The following is a 16,049-nucleotide window of genomic DNA, read 5'->3' as shown; positions in this document are numbered from 1 at the left end:
TGTCACAACTGATTTCTCTTTCTCTATTAGGTTTTAGATCTTCCAAAGATTTTTACTTAAAATGGAACATGATTACCCTGGGGCCTCTTATACTAATTAGCCAGCTACAAATGAAGTATAACACATAACTCATCCAGTAGATCCAGGGATTTATCCTTCAGTCAGATGCAGAGGTCACCCAAACAGAGACACACTTTATAGTGACATTAAGATTTTTGATTTGTCTTTTGCATTCTGGAAAGAAATTGTAGTATGGTGACTACAGGCGACTTACCGAGATAGAACAACGGGAATGCAGCTTGGGACTTCTGACTGTGAAAACATGAAGATTTTTCACTTTGCACTGAAGTGGCCTACTTCCTGTAAGAAAAGCAGGAAAATAGTTAGAAATGTATTAGTGAACTAGGGTGACCCACAGCTATATATTGTTGATGGAGATAATAAAAGCACCTAATTTTGGCATTCTGCTTCTGAAGTATATGGTAAACTGTAAGAGACTTGGCTTAGTTTTGTTAAAGGTCAAAATTATTTCTAACACAGCTTTAAATGATTTTTGTTCCCAGATTTTCCCCATTGCAAAAATAACTTTTGCTCTCTAGGCTTGGACATTTAAAGCCCCCTTTATCAGATTACAGGTAATGAGATACACTGTCATGTTTTCCTTCCCCAAACCCAAGTGACAGAAGGACCTTTTTGTGTCATTTCAAGACTTCCTGCACCAAAGGTCAAGAGAAATCTGTTAGCAATTAAGCCTTACCACCTGGCTGAAGAAAACACAATCTTTTCTTAACTCTGACATAGAATTTCCTAACAAAAATAGAATTATTCCAAGTAATATGTAAAGTTGCTTATGTCTGCAGAATCAAGTCTTTAAACATAGTAGTTTACAGATTGGTGCATAATGACTGATATATTTCTACTCTTTTAAATGGAGGCTAAGAGTTGTATTCATACGCATATTTAGGGAACTTCAGAGTAATACAAAGGAAAATGAGCCATGTGCACCTTGGAATAAAATAATTGACTGGTAGGAGCTACACATTATTTTTTTTCTCGTTTTTGCACAAGTGGCCACATGCGTTATGGCCATTTTCTCATTCCTCAGAACCATAAAGAATCTCTTACTGCTCTGAGCTTGTTACCAAACTAAGTGTAAGTAACGGCCTAGTTGAGCCAGCTTATGTGTTATTCCTTTCATGATAGCATTAACTGCACACATTAATGCTAAGTTCTTGCTAACGCATTCAGATTCATTATAAATGAGGAAAATAAAATTAATGGATTTGAGTTTATGGTGGATTTCCATTAGGGGCTTGTGTTCTAGCTGCCAACACATCTGGATTTCCTAGGAGTGAATGGGTTTAACCACCATGTAATTATTGTTTGTGGAAAATAATTAATTAACCATGCAAAAGGTTTTGTAAAAGCATTTAAAACAATGGGAAAATTTGCAGTTGCTTTTAGCACAATGATATTTTAGCCCCGTGATATATTTCCCTTTCTGTTTGAGCAGACATTGAAATATTAAAATAGGTACTGCAGTAATTTTCTCAGATTGTGATACAGGATATATTCACTGTCTCATGGTATGATTAGGGAGTTAGAGAAACAAGTCTTTGGAAGGGGAAAACCTTTGTTAAAATACAGTTTCACATGTGCTGCATGCTGTGGCAAAGGACAGTAGTAGTATCATGAAGCATTCCCGCACCTTTTAAGATGGTACCGAGAATGAAAAAAAAAAATAGTTGTCCTTATTTCTGAATAATTTTGCTGTCGTATACTTCCCACAAATACGTTTTGGGGATGGAAGATGGGTTCTAAAGAACAAGCTCCAACAGTGGAATATGTCAATCCTATCGCAACGACACAGCCCTGGCAGGTGCTCCAACAGGTCACCTGCACCAAAGCTGGATGACAACAGGACCCTCACCATGTTTGTCTTACCTGTTCAGAGTCCTTTAGTTATGGCAACGTCACACCACTCCCATGTCACCTAATCCTTCAGTATCTTCAGGTAATGTTTTTTTCTTAATAGATCACCTGAGCTTTGCTGCATGTTGAGCCCATTATTTCTTGCCCTAGCTTATCAGGACATGGTAAAGAAACTGTTTATTTCGCTAGCTTAAAGAAATCGTTTGTTCAGAGATGGATTTACAGTCTCTCAGATGACTAATGGAGGCCTGCACAAGTATCTGGCACCTCTGCATAGTATCAGGGGGTGTGCAGGCCGAGACACTTTCAAATACAGTCAGTTTCTCCAATACTTAGAGATGCACTGCATGCTTTGAACGAGTAACTGTAACAGGGCTGGATCATATGCTTAGCATATGGGCAAAGCAATTAACCACGTATTTAATGACAGACACGCATAACTAGCAGGAAAAACAGCATGCAGACAGGGAAGGAACTGGTAAAGTGTTTGTAACAAGTAAAGATGACTCAATGTTGTTGGTCTTTATGAGGGCTGCTACGATCACCAGTATGTATTTTTGCCCTTTCAGCTTCATTACAGAATGAAGTACTTGAGCAACGCACCTAATAGTGCCTGAGAGAATGCCAGGTGACTGGTTGTAGAGGCAGGGACACAGTCAAAATGAGTATGGGCTGTAAGGAATGGTCCAGCAATTCGTGCCACTAAGGGCTTTGAAGGGTTAACATTGAGGCCTGGGTTTAGGTGATGAGAGAACAAAGGGATTTTTAGGGAAAAACTGCTGACTCTGCACGGACGTGCAGTAGCTTCTGACATCCGGCCAAGAGACCACCAGATAAGGAGGAAGAATATGAGCCTTCTGCCCGAGAGACCACCAGAGACTGATACGCGGGCGCCCCTGGGAGGACTTCAGATTTGGGAAACCAATTATAATAACCCTGCCTCTTCTAGAAGTAGCAATGAATATGTATTAGCCTAGGAGGATAAAAAAATCAGCCGTCTTGCATAACGGGTGTGCGTCTTGGTGGAGCAGAGACTCCTGGCGCACCCAGCGCTGTTTGCTTGCCTCTATTCATTTAATAAATTGTAAACTTTGATTGCAATCCTATTTGGGACTCAGTCATTTATAACATGGGCTGTGTGTGACTGCCTGTGGAAAGCGCTGAACTGGAAGGAGGTCCTTTGCCAGCTGAACGGGGGCAGCTCAACAACACTTTTGATTCTGTTTAGAGAATATAGAGCATAAGGTCTATATGAAGGGCGAAAAGCCTTGCCTCACTATTCCTCATCAAGGCCTTGATGAGGGAAAGCGAGATGAGGCTTTTCAGCTTTCTTGATGAGGAATAGTGTGGTGACATTTTTCAATCTTGTTGATGAGGAAGGACATCAAAGTCATGGAGTGTGTCCAGAGAAGGGCTACAAAGCTGGTGAAGGGCCTGGAAGACAAGTCCCGTGAGGAGCAGCTGAGGGAGCTGGGGTTGTTTAGCCTGGAGAAGAGGAGGCTCAGGGGAGACCTAATTGCTTTCTACAACTGCCTGAAAGGAAGGTGTGGGGAGCCGGGGGTCGGCCTCTTCTCACAGAAAACTAGTGATAGGACAAGAGGGAATGGCCTCAAGTTGTGCCAGTGGAGGTTTAGGTTGGAAATTAGGAGACATTTCTTCTCAGACAGAGCAGTCAGGCATTGGAACGGGTTGCCTGGTCAGGTGGTGGAGTCACTGTCCCCGAGAGCGTTCAAGGAAAGGTTGGCCGTGGCGCTTAGGGACACGGTTTAGTGGGTGACATTGGTGGCAGGGTGATGGTTGGACCAGATGATCTGAGAGGCCTTTCCCAACCCTAATGATCCTGTGATTCTACGATTCTCAGCCCTCATACAGAGACCACACTCCTTCCACAGAAAGAAACCCCTCGCCACAGCGCTCCCTGCCTCCCCGAGGCCTTTCCCCTGCCCGCAGCCCCCCCCCGCGGGCGGGGCCATGCCCCGTGGGGCCGCCCGCAGCCGGGGGAGGGCGGCGCCGGCAATGGGGCGCGGAGGCTCCGCCAGGGGACGCTGTGGGCGGCGGCGTTAACGGCCGGCAGCGGCGGGAGCGGCGCTCGGGCCCGGCCGCGAGCCCTGCCCGGCCGTGCCCGGTCCTAGCGGGGCCCTTGGGGCGACCCCCGGCCGCCGCGGGGGCGGAGCGCTGCGGGGAGCCATGTCCGCGCCCGCCGGGCTGCCGCCGCGGCCGCCCGCCGCCATGTACCCGGGCGGGCCCGCAGCTTCCCGGGAGGCCGCGGCGACCGAGGGCGGCGCTCCTCGCTGCCACAACGGTGAGGGGCCGCCGGCCTGCGGGGCTCGGGGCTCCCGGAGGGGGGGGGGTTCGTCTCTTCTGCGCCTCGGGTGTGGAAACGGGATGGGTTTGGGGGAGATTCTGGGGGGGGAGGGAGGAGAAGGCGGGTCGGGGCCTTGGTGCTGCGGGGTCAGGGTGCCCGTGCAGCGGGGGAGTGGGGCTGGGGGGAGCTGTGAATCGTGGCTGGCCGGAGAATATGAAATATTGCCAACTCCCGAAGCAGTGGCTCGCTTTTCGCGTTGCGAGGTATTAACTCCTTGCTTTTAAACCGCGGGGGCTGCGAAACCAGTTCTTTGTTAAGTTTTTAGAAAGCCTGCCTCTGCTCCATCCCCGCCTAACGATGGTCTGGCACCGACATCGGGCCTCCTCGTATCTCCCTCGGGATTTTGGCTCCGGTTGGTAAACCTTTTATCTCGCAGCCAGGCTCGCTGTGCACAGGCGGTGTTCTGCGCAGGCTGCTGTTGAGGGTGATGACCTACAAAATCTTCTCTCGTGGATATTGCTCGTGTCCAAAGGGTGGCTCGTTGGTGGGCTCCTACGTGCCTCCGAAGGAGGTTTTGCCCACAGGTAGTGCGGTGAATGAAGAGGGAGGTAAGCACGTAGTTTAGGGAGAAACTAATGCCTCGGATGCGCTCTTCAAACTTTAGTGTTATAAAGCTGAAATTTCTCTGAATTACCCACAAAATTCCAACTTATGTGGCTTTTAGTTAAAATACCACGCTGTCAGGACTCTGATACAACCTCCTCAATGAACTGGAGGTATGTTTCACAGAAATAAACAGAAACTGACATTGCGTATTCCCCTTGTACTTTTAACTGAATGAAACAGTAATTTTAAAGGGCCATCATTAGGATTTATTATTTTAATTAGTTGGTTTCATGTTGCTGTCAATATTCCATCTTTTAAACCTTCTAGTAAACTATTTGTTTACTGTGAATCAAACATATGCTTATTTTTTTTTAATTCTGAGAAGTTTTATAGCGTGTAGTAATTATCTTGCATTTTTATCATATAACTTGCTAACTGCCCAACTTACCTTTGCCTTCCGTGTTCATAAGATGCCTACAAATCATCAGATATATACCACAGTAGGCTAAGAAATCTGAATTTGTGATTTCGTGTGTTTTAGCAACGCTATTCCAAAGCTTTTAGATGAGTTTATCGGTCTTCTTCAAGGACTAATCTTGTGAAGTTGTAACACAGGATTTAATTATTATTTTTTTTTAACAACTGTAATAGAAGGGGGAATGGGGGGGAATAGCGACAGAAAAAGAGTATTGGAAACTTCTGTCATACAGAAACTGAATTTCACAAAGAAGATAGTCATTGCTTTTGAAATTTATTTTTACATCAGTATAAGGAAGGTTAAATGTAAGATACTTTAGTGAATACAACTATTTCTATATTGGCTGTAAAATAGACCATAGCATGTTGTTTCAGTTGTTTGCAGAGTGCTATACATGTTAGTTTCATAAAATCTAGATTTTTCAGATTAAACCTTTGAAGTTATGGGGATCTGATGAAAGAGAGGCTGTTTCTTACAGAAAGAAAGAAACTCATTGCATGTATAGTGATATTTACAAGGATGTTCAGCTTTGTGTTTAATAGGATTTACCCAGTCCAGTGACCACATTCATTTGAGACCTTTGGGGACTTTAGTGTTAGTGTAAGTTTAAAAAAAAAAAAAAAAGTTGTTTTTTTTTTTTCCTCTCCATGTATTTGGTTTGATTCCATTTTTAAATTCAGTAATTTAAAAAGAAAGGGGTCATTACCTGGTATTTTGTTCATCAGTCAGGGGCTTGTACTAGCAATTCTTCTGAATAAAGTTTTGCAGGTTCATGGAAATTTTATTGTAGCGGTTTTACAGGTAGCTTTATACATAACCAGAAAATGACTTGTTTCCGAATACCAGCATAATGAGATGTTGCTTGTTAAATTAGTACTAAAAAATGATGTATTTTTCCAGTGGCCACTGGAGACTTCAGTGTTAACAGTATAATGTGTTGAAATTTGTAACTCTGAGAGGTTAACTCTTTTGAATTTCCATGTTTCTAGAGAAGTTTTTTTGACTAGTGTTATCTACGAGTGTTTTGTGAGATTACAGTTAGTATCATCAGGATACTGATGATATATGATATATTTCAGGATCATCATTTCAATTATGAAGTCCTTTAGGACTGGTTTTCATCCCTCCCCACAAGTTTGATCTTCTGGATAGTTTCAGTTAAATTTGATACCGGGGGTAGAGGTATGAAATTCCTGAAAGCTTTGTGAAACTGGGAAGCTGACTGATGCCGTCACTGAGCTGCTGCGAGAGCTCAGCAGTGACTTGATTTTCTGGGTCCTTTGCTGGCAATTAAGGACGTGCAGAGTTTGACGAGATGTGGTCAAGCTGCCCCATGTCCGTCTGGTTAGAGAGAGACCAGGGAGCTGCGGTGAGTGTTCTCTGCAGTGGACACAGAGATGATAAAAGCTGTGGACACCTAACAGGTATTCTTGACTAGAAAGGGCGGTTTTATTGTAGGGATACGTACCTGGAGGGTGCGTGGCAGAAGGCTCAGCTATTCAGGTAAGAAAAGGCTTGGGCATGAGTACAAACACACGCGACACTAGAAAGCCAAACTTTGCTAATTTATATAGGTGTTCGTATAGCCATGGCACTTTTTTTTTCCCTCCTATAGTGGTTTTTTTTCCTTAAAAAGTGATACGGCTTTCAGGGTTCTCCTACTAATCCACATGTACTTACACATTATAAGGTATTAATTTGTCTGTGGAAGGAGAGTTTCCTTGCTTTCCACTATGGAGATGGCATTTTAGCGGTGCGCTTTCTGTGTGCAGATAAGTTTTTCAACTCCTCTTACATTTCTCCGGAAGAGAATTGTCAAGTGTTTTGAGAGGAAGGTATACTGCCTGAGACACCAGCACAGATCGTGCAGTTAACCAGATCTCAAAATGACACCAAAAACGTACCCACATTTCCAGTGCTAAAAACGGCCCAATTATCTAGTCATCATTAGCAGCTTCAGCTACTAATTGCACTGAAAAATTACTTTCTGTTCACGTTCTTCATGATCAAATGGACAAAAATCTCAGTTCAGATAATGGGAATGATCTTTCTTCTGTAGTTGTAAAAACTTGCTTTGAAAGGCCAGGATTTTGAAATCCAAAAGACTGCTTTTCAAATGTCAGCTGTGTCTTTCTTAATGAGTTCTTGATGGGATTCGTACTCTCTTGTGCAGTTCTAAACTCCTAATGGATGTCAGGAATAGGAATAAAAGCAACTTGGACATTCTGTAGTGTGGTAACTGGTATCTTGTACTGGTAATATAATCTCTCCTTATGGTATGTGTTTTTAAACCAGAGCTGGATACTGCAAGACTTTATGAGATGATTTGATGTGCAGCCTTTTATTTAAAGTGAGGTGCTCCTAAACCAGTTTCTAAATTATACTTGCTCAGTTAGTTTATTCAGCATACCATACCATAGTAGAACAAATGCGCAGACTCTTCAGCTAAAACAACTTTCCTTGCTGCCTTCGATGTTGTAGCTGCTTAAAGCGGTAAGCCGTGACAGACATATGTTATTTGTGTATTTTTCAGTTTGCCCTTTCAGACTTCCAAAAAGCAGGTTGAAAGTCTGCTAAAGGTCACGTAAGTGCAGGCTGTAGTTAGTTGTCGGTGAGTCACTAACTTGAAAATCATTCTCCCTTAAAGGAGAATAAGCTACAGAGCATTAGGAAGCAGCTCCCACTTTTTCAGAAAAGCAGTGAATCAGAAGCATAAAATTACGTATGGCTCCAAGTTGTTAGTACGTCTCTGTTTTTTTTTCTTGTCTGTATTTTCTTAAGCTCCTTATGCTTATTCCCTAAAGGCCTTTCTGTTTCTTGGCCCAGCGGTCCAAATCACTCTTGTTTGTTTGTTTGTTACCTTTCTCTTCTGCTCAGTGTTCTGGGTTTGTCACTTACGAAAAGTCATTTTTAATTTTATCAGAGAACAATTTTGGACAGTATGTTCCTTGCTTACAACATTCTGTTAACAAATCATTATTAAAGTTGCCTTGCAAGTTAATCATAGACCACCTGGATGTTACTTTGAGAACAGTGACTTTTCTGAATTTGATTCTTCAACAGAAGCACGTACAAGAGAAGTAATGCTTGTATTTTGTTATCATAGTAAATATAGGGGGGCAAATCGACAGTTCATTATTGCCACAGCTGCTGTTTAATGTGAGTGGCACGGTGTCGTGCTGTGTGTTTCTATTCACTGAGAGCTGGGAAATAACACGGGCACACAGCGGGATGTAAGCAGTAGGGTGTGGTGAGTTTAAAGGAAATGATCCAGGGAAATGCATGTACGGTTCACTAGAAAATAAAAACAGGGTGCAGGAAAAGAAATTGAGGGAGGCTTTAAGATTTACCATTGATCAATTAATAATAAAAATAATAATAATTTTAAAAAGGACATACTTCATGTTTGGTCTGTAACAAGCAAGTACTTGTTCTACCCTTGCAGGACCAGTATGTAATTAACCTCTAATGTTGCAGAGGCAGTTGCAGTGACAGCTGAGGTCAGTTTCTCTGATACAAACATCTCCACTACCTGATGTAAGTATCAGGCTGTAAACATAAGTGCCTTGTCAGGTACCTCGTGGTTTCATAAAAATGATGGTTTTTTTTGTAAAAGCATAAAATAACATAAAGGAAAATAAATGCTCTAAAGCACTTTATCTTGGTCACCATGTTGGGGAGCTGTCAAGACAATGTTGACATACCGATGTGTCTGCAGCTTTTCATTTTCAGTTCCTGTAGGGTGTATTGTTATGTTCAGACACTGAAATACCAGTTTGGTGCTTACCGTTGCTCACTACTTGCTTAAATATTTTCCTAAAACCTTAAAATATTCAAAATAGAGCTGTGATGCATAGGATCTTGGCATGGAAAGGATCCGTTTTTCTGGTACTTTCATGTGTTTGCAAATTACTTCAAACATGGTATTCCACATGCATTGTACTTGGTTTGTTCTTTTTGTTCTGTTGATGGACATTGACCCCAAAGATAGGGAGGGAAATCAAGAAGAAAGCAGTTGTTTGTTAGTTGCAGTAGGTACAGAGTTCGTTGGCACTACTAGCAGATGCACCTTTAATATATCGAGATGTTTTCTCTTCATTTCAGGTCCTGTGCAGAGTCCGATGCAGTTCCCTTCTGGCTATGGCTCGCATCCTCCAAACTACAGTGCGCCCTCAGGACACTATTCCCAAGTGCCCAATAAAGCTGTTTCTCCACACGTGGATGATCAGTATAGAGCTAGTTACCACTCCACCTACTATTCAGCACCAGCACAAAATGTCATGGCCCCTTCTGTGGGCACCAACGTGTTGAATACCCGGGAATCGCAGCAGTTCTACAGCAAACCTCCCCATGCAGCGGGGCCGGCTGAAGGACCTGTTCAAGGAGCAACACCACCTGCATCCTACTTGCATACGAGTGCTCAGCAGTCATATTCAGCGTTTGGTAATCATTACAGCACTTCTGTCAGCTCTTCAGTGGCATCTCAGGGATTTCCCCTTAATTCTGATCGTTACGCTATGCCCGTGGTTTCTAGTGCCATGTATCCTAACGTTTCCTATCCTCCTGCAGCTACTGGCAGCATGTACGGGCAGGCGTTTACTTCTCAGAGCCTACCTGCTGCCGGACAGTTCAAAGAGACAAATATGTTTTCTAGCCCGAGTACATCAGTACCTCATTCGCTTCAACAGCATGTTCCTGTGGGATATAATTCAGCGTTACCAACCGTTTCATCTGCTCAGCCCATTCAGGACAACCTCAGCAGGAATCTCACTGGATCAGTTGCTAAAGTAAACAACCAAATAAGTACAGGTACAGTATTAGTTGAAAGATAGTGAACTTCCAGATGTGCCTGGGAAACATCAGAAATCACAGTTTTGTTGTTTTGTACTTATTCAGTACGTAAAATTCTCTATCACAAGTTTGAATTCTCTTTATTGGTTTTTGAGGCATTTCTCATTTGGTTATCACAGTCTTGACAACAGCGGCTAATCATATCACTGACATGTTCCACTGAGCGATGCAGCGAAAGACCCTACTGGGCAGATGGTTTTAGGGTTTTGGTTTTTCTGGTTGGTTTGTGGTTGGGTTTTTTTGGTTGTGTGTTTTTGTTTGTTGTTTGTTTTTGCATTTTTAAGTTGGCTTGGAAGGGAAGTCTTTTGTGCTGTTTTGAAGGAAGGTGTAGATTCTTAGATATGTCTATTGAAAATGTAATTTTTTTTTCAATCTCTGTCTAGAGAGTTCTATTGTTAATTCAGGAGTTAAATTTGTTCTGTAACATTTACCTAAGTGAACATGCGTGTGCTCTTCTCTTCAGAAATTTCAGAAAAAGTGGAATCCTAAATGGGTTAGGGGGCAGTTAGTTGTGTGGTTGGTTTGTTTGTTTGTTTTAATAAGCATTTGAATGAGACAGCCATTTAGGTGTTTTTAGATGATTTTTGTAAGCAACAGCACAATGATTTTCACGTGGATGCAGCAGTAGAGAATGAGGTGGTGAGGACAAGCAGACTGAGTCCTTGCAGGTAGCTGCAGCTTCTGCTGCTTCGTGGGAAAACTGACAACAGCTTTGAAGGGTAAGAAAGGTGGAAGGGGTTAGAGATGTGGGAGGGCACGCACAGGGAAACATTTTGCTCTTCATCTGAATGAGGCTGTATTCTCCAAATAGTGCATGCAAGCAAATTCTGGTTGTCTTACTGTGCTGGTAATGTTCTGGTGGTGTGTAGTTCTCACTTGTAAGCTGTGCAAGACTAACAGTTTTCCTTTCTGATGAGACAGATGTTTGAGAATTGTAGAATGTTTCTTTTTTTTTTCATGCCAGTTATTTCAGATTATAGTTAAGCATTGGAATTGTTTTCAGAGTCCTTGTAGCCTAAGACCAAGGACTTATGAAAAACATGGTTTTGATGATGGTAAAGCTTTGACTGGGGAAACCAACAGAGCTTAAATCAAGTTCATACAGTACGTGTCAAGGTTGAACTCATTTTCAGTGTTAGTTGTTTTTTGTTATTGTTTTTTTTTTCCCGAAACTGTAATACAGAGTGGCATCCTTTAGCACAGTTTTAGAAGATGAAATAGTAGATTTGAACTCTGTCTCTATATGGTGTTGCAATTATATGATTTTCCTTAGTATTTCAAAAATGAAACAAAATACTGTTAAGAAAAGTAAAAGGGAGAGTTTTAAAAAGCTTCTGAAATTAATGGTATTTCAAGGCTGAGCATAGAAAAAATTATTTCACGGACTAAAGGTTTAAAAGTATGTCTGAAAAATAAACTCTGTTGGGTACAGAATGTATAGCTGGACTTTACAGAATGCAGGTATCCATCTAGGCTATTGCAGTAGTTGTATGGAAAAGATTTCTTGTTTGTTCAGAATCCTTCCAGAATAGATTTGCAGTAGTCGTATGAAAACCATCTATTGTTTGTTCAGACTGTAAATGCTTTATTTAGAAGTCTTTCATTTAAGTGCCTATTATTTTGCCTCCTTTTTGTTTGAAATCTTATTTTTTCGTATCTTTTATAGTAAGGAACAGCCGTATTGAAGGTGAGGCAACATAGCTGGCCAGACTCTGAAGAACAGTCACGGATGCCTTACTCCTGAGCCATTCAGTGCACTTCTTAAGGGAGTGATTGAGTAAACATGTGGCCTCGAGAAGAAGTAATAATTTCATGCTTAAATTTCCAAGAGCTGATGATAGAACTGATTGTGGTAGTAGTGTGTAATAGGTACATGCTTTGTAGTTATGAAAATAAACACTAATCCACGGTTTTTGTTACTCTTATTCAAACTCCTTTTGAGCTGGTAAAGCTCTGAGATAAGCATGCCCCCTACCTTTGAGTAAGGTACCTTACTCAAAGGTAGGGGGCATGCTTATTTAAAACCCAGTGAACTGGGTTGTGGAACTGATTTATCTGGAGCCTAACTTCTTTCTTTTCAGCCTGAACCAGTTTCCTGGTTCATGCTCAACACGCAACTGACTCTGGATTTGCTGACCGGGAGAGAGCAAATTGAGGTAGCAACCAGTAGGTGGACTGAAGGGAAAGTGGGGCTGTTTTGCTGGCAGCATTGGTTTGGCAGGCTGGAAATCTTGCTCAAAGAGCAGCCTTGGTGCAGTTTCATAGGAATTTAAAGCCTGGATTGACGTGGTCCCACTCTTATGCTAGTACTTGGCTGCTTTATATGTCACTGTAGGCATCTGATCAAGTTGAATTGCCACATACAATTGATTAGATACAGATTTAATTCCAACTGCACAATTAGGATTCATAGAATACCAGCCTGTCAGTATTTAATTTTACAGAATGACATCACTTACGAAGTCTGAGGCTAGGCAGACTGCCTTTGACAAAGCCTGACCATTTTTGTTGTGTGATTTTTTTTTTTCTTTTTAAGTGTAGAATTCAATATCTTTGGCTAAAATGCATTAATAATTCAATTGCTATAACACCAGGCTAGTAGAAGATGCCAAATGAATGTTTGGTCCTGACGTAGTTTGAGTCACTTTTTGGGGCACTGATATACTTTCTGAATTTCCCAATGCAGTTTTACAGTTCTCAGGTGGAGTACTTCCTATAGAATTTGAAGCATTAGCACCCTTCAAAAAAAAAGAAAAAAAAAAAAAGTAATCTTGAAAATGACTTGCCATTTCTTGTACATCTTTGGAAAGAGTATGAATATAACACACGAGGAATTTAAGGAAATTATGATGGTTTGTAAGAAGGAATGTTTCATCCTTCCTGCTGTTTGTTCTCCAGGAGGGAAATGATGGAAAACGATTGCAGTCTGTTCTGCGTGAAATTGTTTGAGTGTTGTTTGATATGTTGAAATTCCGAAGTATGCTTTCTAAAACTGTTCACGTAAAGCAATTTTTATTACCCTCTCCTACTCCTAGAATACTGAGAAGGCAGTTTGTTGTCATTGCTGCTGTGCTATGAAAGAAGACCCTTCACAGACCTTAAATTATAGATAAGTACATCTTGGAAGGACTCAGGATGCTACCGACTTACTGTACTTCTTCAATACTAGTTTTGTGCAGTTAGTGAACGCTGAGAGCTCTCTGAGAGGAAAATGGGACATGCTTTATAGAGAAGAATGTTGTGTTTTGAATAAAATAAATATTGAATAAAATCCCTGTGTTTACACGGGACTTGCCCAAGAAACTCAGGTTGGCATAACTTTCTGAAATGTGGTAATTTCTGTGTTTTACACTTGAGTTAAAAAGTTGTAAGTGTTGTACTTACAATCGGATTTTTAAATAAACCAATTAAAGAATAAGTGCACGGCCTTTGAAAGCCCCAAATTTGCTGATGCCTGTTAAAATCAAACCACTGAGCTGAGGGCACAGGAGAAGATCGTGTTGTATTTCTAAAACTTCGTCAGCCACTATCTGAGATCGTTAAAGTATTTTCCGTGGAGCTTGCTGAAATTTCAGCGGAAGAAAAGAAGAAATGTAAGAAGAATGTTTTTCTGGAAGCTGGCCTGTTTTGATGAATACCAGCCAGTAAGAATAATTTTATTTGCTTTAGGGAGTGCAAATTAAGTAGGAAACAAATATTTAAGATTTTCTTCTGACTGGTTTAAACTAGTTTCCTCTAACAAAAATGCCCTCATCTAGTTTTAAATTCTTTTTCAGCATAGCAGTATCGGTATGAATCTATATGGAAACAATGATGTCCTATGTAAATAACACATGCTGTATTACTTAGGCTTTTTGTTTTTCTAGGTCAGTAGCTTTCCTTATTGTTTTTTCCAGCTTTTTCAGCTGAAATTGGTGCATTCAGACTTTCTTGGTACTTTCCAGTCTGTGTGGATCCATGTATTTTGTCAGCAAGGATGCCCAAATTTTACTTGAGTCTCCCCCGACTCCTGAAGGGGGGGGGGAAGTGAGAGAGGACTCCTGAGGGTGCCTGGTATGGATTTCTCTGCTTTATGGATCTTGTCGACTGTGCTGTGGGCAGGCAGCTTGAGCTGGAGACGCTTCAATTTCACGATCTCATGAACGTACTTGTACTTCCCTTTATGTCAGATCAGGGTCTCAAGTCCTCACTGCCCCACATCTGTAGGAGTTTAAGGTATAATTCTGTAAATCTAGCAGCATAGGTGTGGTAGGAAAAAGGGGAAGGGGCTGCAGCCAAGGTGTAGAAAGTTGTGCAGATAGGATGCTGCTGAAAACCAAGCTGTGGGGAGCTGGTAAATGTCTTGGTAGAAATTACGTGCTATATTGGGGGGAAATAAATCAATATTGTGGATATAGCTATATTGGGGGGGAAATAAATCAAGATCATGCATATAGCAACTCAGGATGGTTCTCCTATCTCTTCTTAAACACAAAGATACTACTATGATTTACTTTGCTAGTTTAGGTTTCAAGTTGGAATGAAAACTTCTGGGGTAGTGCATAGGAAAAATGAGGATTTACCTCTGATTTACAGAGCTCTGTAGATCGTGTCCGTAACATACCTTTTACCTGTAGATCTTTATTGGTAGGTGGCCTTTGCAACCGAGTGGTTGGTTACAAAATCATTTGCTTTTTTTCAGTCCAGGAGATTGTTCATGGTTGAAAGGCACGAAGGAAAAGTCAGTGCACATTGAAGGAGGGAGGGAGTATTGGGGGAAATGTAGAAAATTCTGTCACAAAGCGTTTGTGTTTACTGCAGTCTGACAAAGGTCTTGGCTTTATGTGCTTCTCGTGACAGCGATTGTCGGGATGTTGCATGGGCTAATTGGGCTTGTCCTGGATGAGCTAACGGGAAACTTTAAACTGATGGTCAGCCCAGTTTTGTCTTGATCTAGAATCCTAAATTGCATCATCCTAAATTGATCAGCACTTGTGTAACAGGGTGCAATCTTGTTACCGGCTAGACCGAGAAAAAACAAAAAACTGATAGCATGTTTCCTTTAACCGTAGATTGTCTCATGAGATGAGTTACTAACAATGCATTTTTAGAGATAAAATTTGTTCAAGTTTCCATTATAATCCTTTGTATTTAGTTATGTATGGCTTCCCAAAGCTTTCTAGGGTTGCAAAATAATTTGTAATTTTGTAGGTTGGATTTCTGTAAGAAGAAAAAAATAAATATCTTTTTGGTCAAAGTTTAAAAACATTTTCTCACAGTAAGTCTGAAGGAACTGTGTCATTTATAGGATACTTTGGATAGATTATGCTTGAGAATAGAAATCTTGGACTTGGCAAGGAAGTATTTCATCTTCGGCTAATCCAGGTGTAAACAGGTTTTGGCTTTGGTTGTGACACCAGAGTTTATCATGCTCTGCAGCAGTACAGGTATCTAAAGCTGCAATTATCACTCTATCGCCTTGGTGTGGAAGATACCCAAACCCCATATGCAGCTCTTTCTGCTACAGAAGCCGGGTAGATGCACTAATGTGAAAGATCCTCCCTCGTCGTCTACTGGATCTTGCTTGAGGAAGCCGTGGAGCTCTCTAACAACATTTCTGCTCACAGGTGCTTCTATGGGGTATCCACAAGACATCGTGTATAGAAGCTTAAGTTACAGCAAGTACATTTCAGTAGAAAATGCTGTGTGTCTACTTGGAAGAAGTATGTATTTTAATTTAGATTTTGATAATACTCGCAGAAAAGCAGTAGGCATAGCTCCATGCTATATTTGAAAATTGCACTGCAATAAAGGGCCCATTAAGATGGTGAAAATTTTGCTGTCGATTTTGAAGGTAAGTTAGAAAAGCAGGAGAATCATCTTAAACCTCCCCTTTTT

At 41.4% G+C, this 16,049-nt stretch overlaps 1 protein-coding gene across 3 annotated transcripts in view; it reads left to right on the top strand.

The window, feature by feature from the left end:
• The first annotated feature begins 3,979 nt into the window (after positions 1-3,979).
• Positions 3,980-16,049, top strand: part of SEC24B (SEC24 homolog B, COPII coat complex component) — a 44,188-nt gene continuing 32,118 nt past the window's right edge. Inside the window, exons 1-2 of one of the 3 annotated variants that reach the window (XM_080592120.1) lie at positions 3,980-4,234; positions 9,426-10,130. In XM_080592120.1, coding sequence (XP_080448246.1) covers positions 4,120-4,234; positions 9,426-10,130 — 820 coding nt within the window. In that variant the 5' untranslated portion in view covers positions 3,980-4,119. Of the gene's footprint in view, positions 4,235-8,833; positions 8,859-9,425; positions 10,131-16,049 lie in introns of those variants that run through there. The other 2 variants (XM_080592121.1, XM_080592122.1) reach the window with 2 other exon arrangements.

The sequence above is a fragment of the Anser brachyrhynchus genome, assembly GCF_964034855.1.
Source record: "Anser brachyrhynchus genome assembly, chromosome: 4".
NCBI classification, from domain to species: Eukaryota; Metazoa; Chordata; class Aves; order Anseriformes; family Anatidae; genus Anser; species Anser brachyrhynchus.
Note: the sequence above shows the minus strand (reverse complement) of the source record. Positions and strands in the feature narration are given on the sequence as shown.